The 13,244-nt window shown below is 57.6% G+C and overlaps 2 protein-coding genes across 3 annotated transcripts; one reads left to right on the forward strand and one right to left on the reverse strand.

Annotated features, from left to right (window-relative positions):
* Positions 1-62: 62 nt before the first annotated feature.
* On the reverse strand, positions 63-9,046 carry LOC120504403. 2 transcript variants are annotated; one of them, XM_039713871.1, is made up of 2 exons: positions 8,039-9,046; positions 63-7,921 (listed from the first exon to the last, which is right to left on the reverse strand). In XM_039713871.1, exons 1-2 carry the CDS (start codon positions 8,249-8,251, stop codon positions 7,040-7,042), a joined length of 1,095 nt encoding a protein of 364 aa, XP_039569805.1. In that variant the 5' UTR covers positions 8,252-9,046; the 3' UTR covers positions 63-7,039. The 2 variants fall into 2 exon arrangements, with proteins under 2 accessions (XP_039569805.1, XP_039569806.1); XM_039713872.1 differs by having other exon boundaries at positions 63-7,895; positions 8,013-9,046.
* Positions 9,047-9,833: 787 nt separating this feature from the next.
* On the forward strand, positions 9,834-12,530 carry SLC51A (solute carrier family 51 subunit alpha). Its single transcript, XM_039713873.1, has 9 exons — positions 9,834-10,031; positions 10,228-10,322; positions 10,712-10,866; positions 10,958-11,031; positions 11,105-11,263; positions 11,394-11,505; positions 11,607-11,753; positions 11,951-12,056; positions 12,142-12,530. Exons 1-9 carry the CDS (start codon positions 9,997-9,999, stop codon positions 12,276-12,278), a joined length of 1,020 nt encoding a protein of 339 aa, XP_039569807.1. The 5' UTR covers positions 9,834-9,996; the 3' UTR covers positions 12,279-12,530.
* Positions 12,531-13,244: the final 714 nt, after the last annotated feature.

Consider the following 13,244-nt stretch of genomic DNA (forward strand, 5'->3'; position numbering starts at 1 on the left):
GACGGGGCTTCCTTCCTTGCAAAGACTGGGTTTCACTGAGATTTTAACCACCAAGTTGCTCTGCTTGCTCATACTGCTCCTCCTTGCGTGGAGGCCCAGCAGAGAGGCTCATGCTCGGACACTGCCCCAGTGGGACTAAAACAGTCTGGCTCTTTTGGCGAGGCTTCCTTGCTTGCAGAGACTGGGTTTCACTGAGATTTTAACCACCAAGTCATGGGGAGCCCTCTGTGCTCCTTGCACCACCCCACCTTACCTACAGGGAGAAGGGCGGACTGTTACCCGCTCCGTGCCTGCCCAGAGGGCACGGAGAGATGAGCGATGATCAAAGAGCTTCAGCACCTTTCCTTTCGTGTTGCCTGCTGCCTGGCAGTTACCTCTGCTGGCAAGCTCTGGCCCTCTCCAGGGGCAGAGCAGCAGTGCCAGGACACTCTTGGGCATGCGGGGCACCGATACCGCTGCTGCCAACAGCAAAGTGCCCGGCTGCGGCCAAGGCCGGTGCAGGCCTGTGGGGCTGTTGTTGACCTGGAGCCTTCACCCCTGTGGGGTCAGCCTGGCAGAGTCCCCGCTATCTTGGCAGCTGCAGGAGCCTGGGCCGTGTGTCCCTGCTCCGATAGCAGCTCTGCCCCTGAGCCCGCCTGCCTTTATCTGCGGGTCAGGGCGGCTGCGGCAGCGGGGCTGCGGGGCTGGGGCCTCCGGCAAGTGTACAAACAAGCTCAGGATGTGAACACAATAGCCAAGGACCGGCCTTTGAAAAGCAGGGGGACATCAAAGGTCCGTCTCACTCTGCAGTGCCGAAAAGGCCCGTGTGTTTGGTGGCTACCCATGGACTGGCCCCGGCACAGGGGGCCAAGGGTTTGAGTGAGGGGAAGTGGAAAGGGAAGAGAGATCAGCGGGGAGAGAACACAGGAGCTGGGACACAGTCATGTGGGTTTCTTCCTCGAAAATGTGGGCCTGTCATGAATTCCCTTGGTGCTCTTTGTTCTGGCTCATGCTGATCTGGAGTGCTGTATCTGGAGGGTAGTCCACAGCCCCTCTTTCTCCTTTTTCAGTGCACCTCCAGGCAGGTCACCTTTGTGAAGTGCTTCGTGTGCAATTTTGTAAGCACTTCTCTTGAATCAGCATTTGCTACAGCTGAGGGTTGTTGGGGTTTTTTCCCTTCCAGACTTGGTGGTTAGAATCCTAGAAAGCCAGACATACATTCACAATGAGGTGTTTTGGTCAAGAAGGCCAGCAGGAAAGTTATTGTTACTTAACAGCCTTGGGAACAGCTCTGTGCAATGCCTTGGACAGAGCCATGAAGGGAGGTGAAGATATGGTGAGGGTGATTTGCTTAGTGTGCTGGACATGTGCCTGCCTGGCAGGGTCCTGCAGCTCCTGCTGTACTTTCTAGCAGGATCTAGTCCTGCAAGAATCCCTGGCTGCTCACTCCTCTGCTCCAAAAGGGCCTGGAAAGCCCGGGAAAGTTTTGCCTCCGATTTGCTCTGCAGCGTGTGCACACGTTGGTGCTTTTGGATAAAAGACAGCCTGAGCCTGCCCAGTGGGAACCACCCTCTGTGATAAGGGCACATGTTGACTTAGAGATTAGAACTGTCCACTGCTTTGTTTTTTTATAATGTGCATTTATTGGTCTAAGAGCGGTGCAAAGGACACAGGAAAAGCACGACATAAAAAAGCCAGTACCGTGTGCAGCATTGCAGGCTCTGAGGGAGAAAAGGTGTCCCTAAGAGGGCTGGATGATGGTTCTGCTCTTGGGGAGGGGCTGCAGCCTGCAGGTGCTGGCCCCAGGCATGTGGGAGCAGCAGGAAAAGCCAGCACCTCCTCTGTGGATTTGTGATTGAAGGGGTCTCATGGCCCTTCTTCTCTTGATGCCATTGTCAGGGTAATTAAATGCTCCCAGGCAGGTGCCAGAGCCTTTTGTAAACGGAGAGTTGGCTTTGTCTTGTTGACCTGCTTGTTTTAGGGTAGATAATCTTTCATAGCAATATCTGAAAGCAAAGAGGGGGCTTTAATTGGGGTAGGATTAGCACAATGGGGCTGGACAGAGCTTTCTCACTACCTGCTAATTGCCTCCTCTCTGCACTGGTGGCAGCTGCAACACCTGCCCCGGGCTGCTGTGTGCAGGGGATGCCATGTGCCTGGTAGGTTTATTTATGGAGCAGAGAATGAGATGTGGTGTTCAAACCAGGGTATCTTAATTTGTCTCTGGCAGCCAGGGATGGGATGCTTTCGTCACTCAGGTGTTTCACACAGCTCTGGGGGGCTCATGCCTTTCTCTTGTGCTTTTGTGGGGTCCCAGGGGCTGAGCTGAAACAAATGGTCTGTAGTTTGCAGTCAGCCCCCACTGCCAGGCATGGCAGGCAGCAGACATGGTCTATATAAATGTGAGTCTGCAATTGTTTTCCCTGGGACAGGAGAACCAGGTCAGTGCCTCAAGGGCAAATCCCCCAGGAGGTGTGTGCTTGGAGAAGGCCTGTGACCCTCTCAGCTCTTGGAACAAGCAGCCTGTGCCTCAGCCAAATTGCTGACCTTCCCACGCCTGCTGGTCTGCCCTGCAGCAGCCTCCTGTCCCTGGCAGGCACTGTCCCCCCAGGTCCCCTTCAAGGACAAATGTCCGTGGTAGGCTATGAGGAGGAGAAACTTTGCCTGTCGCCCTCTGTCTTGGCAGGCATCCTTTGGGATGCACACATGGCGGGGCTGCGCTCTTGCTCGGTGGGAAAAGCTGGCTTTACCCTAGGGGGAAAAAAAAATTAGTTTGTCTTGATGTGGCCTGAGAGCCAAAGTCTTTCCTGCAGCTAGAAAAACTCTCAGGTCAAATAATGGAAACAACTTCCCCTGCTCTCTTCCCCACTCCTCCAGTGAATAGTGGGCTGTTTGGTTTTAGCTCCTGACTCTTAGTCATCTGTGGTCTGTAAAGGCATGGTCAGCAGGGACTATTTCTAACACCAGCCTCTCCTTCAGCTCTGCTTGGCTCAGTATGTCCACGAGAACTGCCCCAGAGGCTGCTGAGCCCCCTGTGCCAGTGCAGGCTCCCTCCTCAGCCTCATTTCATCATGGAGTTTGCTCACTGTCATTACCCCTCTCTGGAGAAAGCACCTTTCTTTGCCTGTGCACATCCTGGTGGCTTTCATGGCAAATGTGAATTTGGAGGTTTTATTTATTACCCAGTGATGCAAACATGGCAAAGGGGCCCAGGGTGATGTGCACCTCTCCTGTGCTGCTCCAGCCCCGCCTTCTCTTCCTTATCATTTGAACCTGGGGCTGAAAGACCCTGTCCCTGTGCTTTACTCCACAGCAGGGACTTGGGGAAGAAGTGGCACGCAGGAGAGAGGCTTGTCCAGGGCTGAGTGTTGCTTGGCTGTCAGCAAGAGCTGGTGATGCTGGGCCCCCACCACCCTCTGCCTCAGCTCCCTGCACCCCACAGGGTGCTGTGCCCACGGGTGTGGATGCCAGCCAGGTGGGCAAACCCACGTGTCCCACACAGGTACATTGCACACACGTGTAATGCACATGCACACCCCTACCACACATGCACCAACACCTCTCCAGGCATGTCCACCCCTCCCATCCCTCTGCCCCCTTGCCTGCCAAGGCAGGAGGGAGCAGGCAGCAGGTGGGAGTGCTTCCCCAGCACCTTGGTGTGCATCTGGCATTGGTAGAGGTGACAGGCAAGGCAGGGAAGGTGTTTTTCTTTTTTCCCATTGAGCTGTACTTGGGATGCTTTCCCACCTGCGATGGGAGGCAAAATCACTCGAGGACAGCTGAAGAAGACCCACCAAGGGCTGAAGGCTTTCCCCGAGCAGGTGGGACTACTCCCTGTGCCTGACTCAGGTGCTTGTGGGTGACCCCATGGGGTGGCTGGGGCTGGTGGGTGAGTGTCACAGAGCTGGGAAGGCTCAGGGTCATCAGGGAGCAGCACCTCCCTTCCTCAAACACAGTGTCTCTACTGTCCATCTGACTTTTTAAAGCCTCAGCATTTTCCCCCGTGAGCTTCTTGCAAGACAGACGAGTATGAAAATAAAGCTCCTGACCAAAGAAAACGCTCACAGCCCACTCAGAGGGTGTGTTAACCTCGTCATTCACCACAAGCAAACATCAGGAGTGACGTGGTTGCTTTAGGTAGCTGTAGCAGAAAAAGGCCCCTCTGTTTTTCAAACAAGGTGCCTTTTCATTCAGAGGTTGGGGGTGGCTCTAAGAAACCAGTGGCATGTCACTGGGACACCCACTGGAAATGCAGATGTTACCTTACGGCAGGAAAAGACTTTTCTGCATCCAAAGCCTTGGAGCAGGCAGGAAGCAGCTCCCAAGAGTGTTGACCGTGGTATTTCCGCAGGATCCCCCCAGCCAGGCTGGGACTGCTGGCCGTTTGTTCGTCCCCTTTGAAGGACACAAAGCCCTCATCTGAGCCCCACAGCTTGGTCACTTCCCTTCTGGCCCAGGGCAGTGCCATCGGACATGGAACTGCTGGGAGGAAAAGCAAACAGAAAGGGGGCCAGAAGGGCTGGACAGATGACTGGGGTGTTATCAGGTACCCCATCTGTGAGGCTCTCTTGAAACAGGAGAAGGCTGGGGCCATCAAAGCTGCTCTGATGGCCTCGATCCAGATCATAGAAAGGTTTCATCCAGCTTCTGTTGGGCTTCTTTCTTCTCATGGTGGGCTCCCCTTCCTCCCAAACCAGGGACAGGCCCCACTGTCTTCTTCCTCTTCTCTGTCTGGGGGATGAGCTGTGCAATGCTGGGCATTGCAAAGGGCAGCCCCCTGGCCCGGGGAGCCCCTTTGGTCATCTGTGGGGCCAGGGGACCCTTGGGTGGGCCAGGAATGGTTGGGAAGCATGATTGAGGCTATGGCATGGGCGATAAGCCAGCCTGTGGGGAAGAGTTCCACTCTTGGGGGCACACCCATCCCAGCTGATCACAGTTTATATGTACTGTACAAGATCCTCGATAGTGCAGAAAGTCACATACACGTTTGTGGGTGTGTGTGTGTACATTATGTGTGGCTTTTCTGTGAACATATGCACATGGTCAAATGATCTCAGCAGTTTTGGGAAGAGGTGTCTTGCTGACCTGAACTGCAGCTGGGCTGCTGAGGGCTCACAAGCTGGTTCCCTGTGGGGTGACCCCTTTAGGTGCTCTGGGACAGACACAGTGACATCCTTGTTGTGCCAATCTCACTTCTCTTCCCAGCCTGGCATCAATGGCAGCCTAGTCAGGCTGGCAGCATCTGTGGTAGCACCCAGACCTTTATGGGAAGGGACAGGAGGGTCCCTGGGGGTGTCGCCAGGGCTGTGCACAGGAGCTGGTCCCCCAGCTGTGGCAGAGCAGTGTTTCTGAGAGCTGGAGCACGGGGAGATTTTACCCACACACCCTCTGCAGCACTTCTGCTTCCCAAGAAGGTTAGACATCCGGGGCTGGCTTTTTGGTGAAACAGTGAGCTGCTCTGGTTAGCAAAAATCCCCAGCTCTGCCCTGTGCTCCCCCGTGTGCTGTCCTCCACCACTCTCACCCCACGGCCACCTCCTGGCAGTGTCCCATCACTTATGGCCCAGCAGGAGATGTGGGGCTGGGGTCTCTAACAGGAATGATTCTGTTTGCCTCGTGCTGGGAAAAGGGGTTTTCCCTGCCTGGAAGGGGAAGCTGCAGCTGGAAGGACTGCTACCCCAAACCTCTCCAGGGCCAGCATTTTTCCTGGTGACCTTGAGGGAGAGACTGGAGGCAGCCAGCTGGCTTCCAGGACAGTATCCCCCTCTTCTAAAATGCCAGCTTGGTCTCTAAATAGCACCTGGCATAGATCTTTCCCCAGGGACCAGAGCAATGAGAGACTGAGCCCTCTATACTCTCATGCTGCAGGACTCATGGCCCATTTTACAGCTGGGGAAACTGAGGCACGGTTGGGTCCCTGACTCTGCCTTGCAGCAAGTTCATGATGCAGCCCTGTGGGTTTGCCAGGCACTGGGAAGTGTTTTCCAGGATTTGTGGGGGATGTTGCTCTGCCAGGGGTCCACACTTTCTCCCACCCCAGCTGTGCTGTCAGGGCAGCCCGGGCACCTTCACCTGCCCAGAGGAGGGATCCAGAGGGGCCCAGTGTCTCACACCCCTGCAGCAGCCCCCTGCCCTCATCCCCACTGCCCCTCCTGGCCATATCTCCCAGGAATGGTGGCTCCTGCACCTCCAGCTGCCTCCAGGGCAATCAGTGAGGAACACATGGGCCTTATCTACGGGCAGCTGTGGGAAGGGCTCCCTGCCATCCCTATCAGTGGGGCGGCTCCAAACCTGGGGCAGAGGGGAGCCAGCCCCTTCCTGCTGTGCTGGGGCCAGGGCTGGGGGCATTGTCACTGCCCCACACTGACCATTGCAGGGGGATGCTCAAAGTTCTGGGACCCCTCTCCAGCCTGGTGGCCAGTGTTGCTGTGACAATGACAGATTTGCAGGGGTCCAGACAAGGCCATTGAGCTGGGCAGTTGTGGATTGTGTTGGAACGTTGAATGCAGATGGTGGCAGCAATCTTACTACTGCCAGCAGGATGCACATCCCTCACCTATTTTCACCAAACTCTCAGCAGCAATTTCCTCACCAGGGAGATGCTTGCAGGGCTGAGGGGGGCTCAAAAAGGCCAGCACCTGGTAAAGGTTTTCCTGCTCTTTCACAAGTCTGACAGTCCTTTGTGTTTTATTTATTTCTCCAGTTGTGCCCAACCTCCTGTTACCAGTGGCTTGGCAGAGTGCTGCTGGAAAACTGGCAGGGTGGGGATGCTGACTCTCTCCTAAACCCCAGGAGTGTGGGGAACAGGGTCATCTGTGGCCATGCAAAGCATGGGCATCCCTTTGAAGAGGTGCCTGTGGAGTGTGGTTCTCCCCAGAGGTGGGTGCCAGACATCCCCCCACGCTATGGGGTGCCAGTGCTCTCTGGGGGCTGATCCTGCTTGGCACCCCATAGTGTGAGGAGAGTATGAGAAGGAAGGTGTTTTGATCTCCTACCAGCTCCTCCCAAGGATATAAATGAGGAGTTTTCTTCCCTGCCATGTCCTGGCCATGGAGAAGGGGTCACCGGGAGCCTGCTGTGCCCACTGAGGTCAGCCCCTCTGGCCACAACCACAGGGAATTAGAGACGGGTGGAAAACTCTCTAAACCCCATACAAATATTTGCATTTTAAGGGCTTTTCCAAGTATTGGGGAATGCTGACACAGCAGCAATGTGGGTGAGCTGGCATGCTGAGAGGGTCTGCTTAGCTTTTTTTTTTTTTTGGGGGGGGTGTGAAGCAGGATTTCCATGGTCAAAGAGTTTTGTTTAAAATAATAAAAAAATGCTACATGAGCAAATGGGGAGAATTTCCAGCACGGCTGCAGGTTTCTCTGCCAGCTCCTTGGGGTAAAACAGCCACCCTGATGCTGAGTGGACCACAAACCTTCAACCACCACTTGCCCTAGATTGGTGGGTGTATGGCTCCCATCTCTGTGTTTCTTTTTCCTTCTCTGCTGAAAGGGTTTTTGGCAGGAAAGGGAATCCCTGTGGCTGCTGTGCCCTGGAGCGTCCTGAAGGTCTGGGGCTGAGGTAGAACTGGTGGGAGCCTTACCCATCTCTTGTCCCCCATGCCCATGCCAGGGGATGCTCACTTGCCAGCTTTTGCCCCTGGTGGCAGCCTGTGTGGAGAACACTGACTGGGGAACAAGGGTGGCCGTGATCCTTGAAGGCTTCAGGACCACACATCCCAGGCATGGATAGGAGCTGGAATAAAGGAGGAGTTGGAGGGACTCTGGGCTCTCCCATCCCTCTGCATTCCCCCTCTCCACACACATTTCCGCCAGCTCCTGGGGCAGGTTGAGGCAAGCAAGGAACAGGCACGTCCTGTCCTGCTGGCTCAGGGAGGGCTCAGCACCTTGGGCTGCAGGGGCGAGAGCCCTCTGTGTCCCCAGGGGACAGTTCTGGTGACACCCAGACCCCCGATAACTGTACTGTCCACAGCAGATCAGTGTGTGGGTGTGTCCTGGCCCATGCAGGGTGGTCTTGGGAAGAGTCCTCTGTGTCCCCAGGGGACAGTTCTGGGCTGGTGACACCCAGACCCCCGATAACTGTCCACAGCAGATCAGTGTGTGGGTGTGTCCTGGCCCATGCAGGGTGGTCTTGGGCACGGTGGTGGGGCTGGGGGCTCCATGCAGGCAGGTCAGTGCTGTGGGTGTCCCTGGTGCATCCAGCCCCAGTGGGGATGCAGAGGGGAGTGTGTGCAGCAACAGAGCCCTCCTTGCACACGTGTGCATGTGTGCTGGGGCTCACTCAGGCAGAGCATCAATGTGTGGGGCTGCCAATGCTCTGGGCCTGGGGCCCAGCCGTGTTCTGCATCCCCTCAAGGGTGGCAGGTTGCTCCATGCCCCAGAGCTGTACCTTGCACCTCGGGGGGTGCTGAGCTTGGGGAACGCAGGGGACCAGGGCTCAGCAAGGCTCAGGTACCACCTGAGTGGCAAGAAGGATCATCATGGTGCTACAGGAATGAGTCAGGGACGGCCAGACACAGGTGTGGTGGGCAAGGGGACCGGCATGTGCCCCCTTGCAGTGGGCACCCGTGGGTGGTGCTGGCCCTGGGGCTACGCCAGGCTGGGGAAGAGGCTCCTGCACGTGTCTGGGCAGTGCAGCACGTGCGGCTGCGTGCTGGGGCTGGGCTCTGCTTCCCTGGGGCCAGGGATACGTGCAGATCATCCCAGTGCTGATGGACCACAGGGGGATGAGCACCAGGTGGATGAGCAGGACAGCAGGGCTGGCATGACGTAGCCTGCAGTGACTGTCACATAAAGGCCAACAGATGTCACAGGAGCTGATGTGTTTCTTCAGCCATAGCCAATCTGGTGGTACAGGGATGCTGGGTGGGGGCTCCCCATTGGTCCCATGCACACTGTGGGGCCAGGAGCAGCCATGGTGAGGGTCTGCTGGTGCAAGGTGTGGGTAATTGTGTGCATGAATGTGAGTGCAGAGGGCTGGATGTGCATCACTCAGTGTGCCAGGTTAGGTTACAGCATATAGGGCTGGAAAGAGTATGTGCAGTGTGTAGGGACGGGGATATAGGGCTTGGTTAACGGGGCTGAGAGGAGGAGAGGGCCAGCTGTGCACAGCACCTCGGATATGCAGAGTCCCCACGGGACTCCCTCCTCCCTCATCCCATTCCCATAACAACATCCTGCTCCTACATCTGGTTGCAGAGCACCCATCTGAGGCCCTGGTGCCACTCTGGCTGCAGCAGAAGCCCCTGCCAGAGGGGCAAAGGGTAGCAGTTCCAAGGGGACCCAGTATAAACCAGAACTCATTTTCCTTGATGGGTTGGGAGAGTGCCCAGAGCCGTGGACACCCCTGGAACCCATCAGGATTCTGGGATCCATCTAAGACAAAGTTATGCTGCTCCCCTGCCTAAGCCCCCAGCTCCCCACTCAGATTGTTCCCTCCAGCCCCCTGGTCCCCTGCCCAGGCCGGGGTGCTGCTGCTGTCCCCAGCCAGGCTCTGAGCGCTGGGCCAGCCCTGCCCTCTAGTGCCCCGGGAGCTGCTCCGTGCAGGGCTCAGCCCCTGCCTCCCTGGAGCTGGGCCACCCAAAGTGCTCCCGGGGCCCGCGGCACCACCTCCAGCACTGCTGCTGAGGGGACAGGAGGACACGTCCCGGACCCTCCGGAGCACCGCAGCCCATCCCCGGGGCGCAGCGCTGTCACCGCACACAGGTGCCCCGCGCCCCAGGCCTTGGGACACGCAGGAGTGCCGGTGACAATTGCCTTCCCGGCACCCGGGTCGTTAACCGGGTGGCCAAAGCACTGGGTGGGCCGGGACGGCGTGGGGCCACGCCAATGGGTGCCCGCAGCTGCGGGAGAGGGAGGGAGGCTCTGGTTAAACTGGAACGAGGCGCGGCATCGTCCCGCGGTCCCTGCCCTGGGGACTCTGACCCCGTGGGCCGGCGAGGGGAGCCGAGGCAGGCGGTGACGAGCAGCCCCACAGCCACGGGGACGGAGCCAGCGAGGAGCCGGACAGGATGGATCCCGCTTGGGAGCTGGCAGATGACCCCAGGTGAGTGCCGAGACTCCCGTGCCGCTTCGCAGCCGGGCAAATCCAACTTTTCGGATCGGAACTTTGGACGATTCGTTCCCTCTGTAAAGGAAGGGAGGCGCTTGGTGGTGAGGCAAACCAGCCAAGGGACTGCTCGGACCCTGCGGGGCTGGGTGTCCCCGTGTCCCCGTGCAGCACTCCCGGTTCTGCTCCGCAGGTTCTCCCGCCCTTTGGTGGAGATGCTGATCAGGAACTTCAGCGTGCCGGCAGCCTGCTTCTCCCTGCCGCCCACCTCCCGGCAGCTGCTGCACCGTAGGTGGGGGGACGGGGCGGGGAGGACCCTCCTGTTGTCGCTGGGGGCAGCAGGACAGGGATGAGGGTGGGAGGGTGGCCGAGGCAAGTGCAGGCATGGAGCAGCCCTAGAAGTCAGAAACTGGGCTGCTGCCAGGGTCTTAGCCTCCCATCCCATAGTCCCACATGTAGGGATGGGGACAGCCCAGGAAGGGCCAGCACCGGGGCAGGTGTCATGGGACAGGGAACAGTGGCACAGAAGGGCCAGCTCTGGCACAGACAGGCATGTCCAGGGCGTGGCACAGAGCTCCCTAGACCTGGGGAGTGGTGGCTCGAGGGGCAGCTCCCTCGGTAGTGGCCCCAGGGGGGACCGGACAGGATGAAGACAGCTTCTCACCCCTCACTGGCAGAGCTGGACATGGCCCAACTCATCATCCTGGGCCTCTGCACCATCATGACACTGCTGTCGGTTGTGATCTACGTTGAAGAGGTTTCGTACCTCTTCCGCAAGATCCGCTGCCCTATCAAGATGAAGACCCTCTGCTGGAGCAGCTCAGCCCCTACGGTGAGCTGGGCTGTGGGGGCCATCACCCTGGGGGGCCAGGGCCACCCAAGGGGTGCCAGCCCACAGTGTGCCAAGCTCATGTGTCCCCCAGGTTGTGTCAGTGGTCAGCTGCTTTGGCCTGTGGTTCCCGCGCTCCATGATGGTGGTGGAGATGGCTACCACGGCGTGAGTATCACCCACCCTGGGACAGGCACCATGGAGCCCACAGGGCTTGACCTGCCTTCCTCTTCCTCCCCAGATACTTCGCTGTCTGCTTCTACCTGCTGATGATGGTCATGGTGGAGGGCTTTGGGGGGAAGGAAGCACTGCTCAGCACCCTGAAGGATGTGCCCATGGTGGTCAGCACTGGGCCCTGTTGCTGCTGCTGCCCCTGCCTGCCCCGAATCACCATGAGCAGGTGAGGGGGAGCTGGGATAAACCTCTGCCCTGGAGGGCTTTCACCCCATGCTTCTGCTGGGCTGGAAGAGAATTCCCTGGGCAGGGACCTGGGGACTTCAGAATGCTACCAGTTTCTTTCACCACGCCAGGAAAAAGCTTAAATTGATGATCCTAGGGACTTTCCAGTACGCCCTCTTCAAGGCAATTGCTGTCTTCCTGGGACTGATCCTGGCCACCGATGGGAATTACAACCCCGCTGACGTGAGTGCCAGAGCACAGGGATGGGCGGGTCGATGACCTAGACAGGAAGCCTCCACCTGAACTTTGTCAGCCCAGTACTGTTTTCTGTGTGTCCCCCTCAGATTTCAGCGGAGAGTGTGTCCCTCTGGATCAACACCTTGGTTGGTGTCTCTGCCCTCTTTGGGCTGTGGGGCCTGGGCATCCTCTTCCGGCAGGCCCGGCTGCACCTGGCTGAGCAGAACATGCAGGCCAAGTTCACCTGTTTCCAGGTGAGTCCCTGTCCTGCCCAGCTCCCTCCTAGGTGAGGGGGTTCTGCAGCACTGACGGGTGAGGCAGCACGAGGGAAGATGCTGGGTAGGAGCCACTGCTGGGTGAGAGCCCCGCTGGCTGCAGGACAGCAGGGAAGGTGAAGGCTGAGAGCTGGACAGCAGCACGGCCCTCACCACTGGAGGGTTGCTGGTTGCAGATGCTGCTCCTCCTGACGGCGCTGCAGCCTGCCATCTTCAGCATCCTGGCCAACAACGGCAGCATTGCCTGCTCGCCGCCCTTCTCCTCCAAGGCCAGGTCGCAGCGTAAGTAGGGAGATGAGAGAGCAGCACACATGGTGGAGGGCATGGTGGCCGAGGGCAGCTTCAAAAGCCCCTTCTCCTGTTGCAGAGATGAACGTGCAGCTGTTGATCCCGCAGACCTTCATCCTGGCGGTGCTGACGCGCATGTACTACCGCAAGCAGGATGACAAGCCGGGCTACCAGCCCGTCGGCTTCGCAGCCACAGGCGCCAACACCAAGGCGTGAGCAGAGCAGGAGGGACAAACTGGGGTGCCAAGGGGCAGAGCAGGGTGAGGGGCTGGTCTGCCCTGCACAACCTTCTCTTCCTCCCCTGCCCTGGGGAGCTGCTGGCAGCAGAAGAGGCAGAAGGAGAAAGAGCATCTTGGGACAGAATTAAAAGGTCTGAAACCTAAAAGCCATAAGCCAAGGGGGTCCATGGAGCCACCTCCAGCCCAGGGGCTCTTGTCTAGCACTGAGTAAAGATAAATTTTTACTAGAGTCTTGCATTGGTGACTGGCTTCATATCATCTCTGCCTAGGCTGGGTGGGAGATGACTCCATACAGGGGGAGGAAGATGGAGCCCAGACCAACACAGCCATGGCACGGGACTGTCACGGGATGCTCAACATCCAGCTGTGTCACTGAGCTCTGGGTGCTGCTGGCTGGGGTCCCACAGCCAAGGCAAGCCCAGGCCAAAGGTGATTTCTCCCAAGATATCAGGATGGGTCTGACTTGTCCCTGGGGCCTGTTCTCCATAGGACTGGCTGCTCCTGAAAGCACACACGGAGCATCCACACCTGCCATACAGGTGCCAGGCAAAGGAAGGAGCCTTGAAGCACCTTTGTAACAGTGGCAATTGGTCAATGCTGCCTTCACCAGCCTTGGTCCAGCAGCTGTTTCTGCTCTAGACACGGGGATGGACATCAGGAGCAATGACAATTTGCAGAAACCACTGGGTAATCTTTTGACCCCAAGTGTTCATTACAGATGCCAGAAGCACAATTCAGACCATGGTTTCAAATGAGCAGATCACATGTTAAAAAATATTGCAGCATTCTCCAATGCTCTTGCTTCTACCACCATCCCTGGTATGTCGTCTCAATTCTGTTCTGTTGCTGTTCTTTACCATCAGAAAATTCTTTCCCAGGGGCTCACACTCCAGATCAACAGAGGAAGTGAAACAGGGCTGTTTCACATGAGTAGATACCTCTA

The sequence above is a fragment of the Passer montanus genome, unplaced genomic scaffold (genome assembly GCF_014805655.1).
Source record: "Passer montanus isolate IOZ18808 unplaced genomic scaffold, ASM1480565v1 scaffold29, whole genome shotgun sequence".
In the NCBI taxonomy this organism is placed as follows: domain Eukaryota; kingdom Metazoa; phylum Chordata; class Aves; order Passeriformes; family Passeridae; genus Passer; species Passer montanus.

Bases quoted from the DNA above. Each gene is read 5' to 3' on its own strand.
- SLC51A (XM_039713873.1), top strand. From the start codon at position 9,997: ATGGATCCCGCTTGGGAGCTGGCAGATGACCCCAG. The intron at 11,264-11,393 runs GTGAGGGGGAGC...TCACCACGCCAG, and splicing joins CCCCGAATCACCATGAGCAG to GAAAAAGCTTAAATTGATGA. The intron at 11,754-11,950 runs GTGAGTCCCTGT...TGCTGGTTGCAG, and splicing joins CCAAGTTCACCTGTTTCCAG to ATGCTGCTCCTCCTGACGGC.
- LOC120504403 (XM_039713871.1), bottom strand. From the start codon at position 8,251: ATGCACACGTGTGCAAGGAGGGCTCTGTTGCTGCACACACTCCCCTCT. The intron at 7,922-8,038 runs CAGAACTGTCCC...TCTGGGTGTCAC, and splicing joins GGGTCTGGGTGTCACCAGCC to CAGAACTGTCCCCTGGGGAC.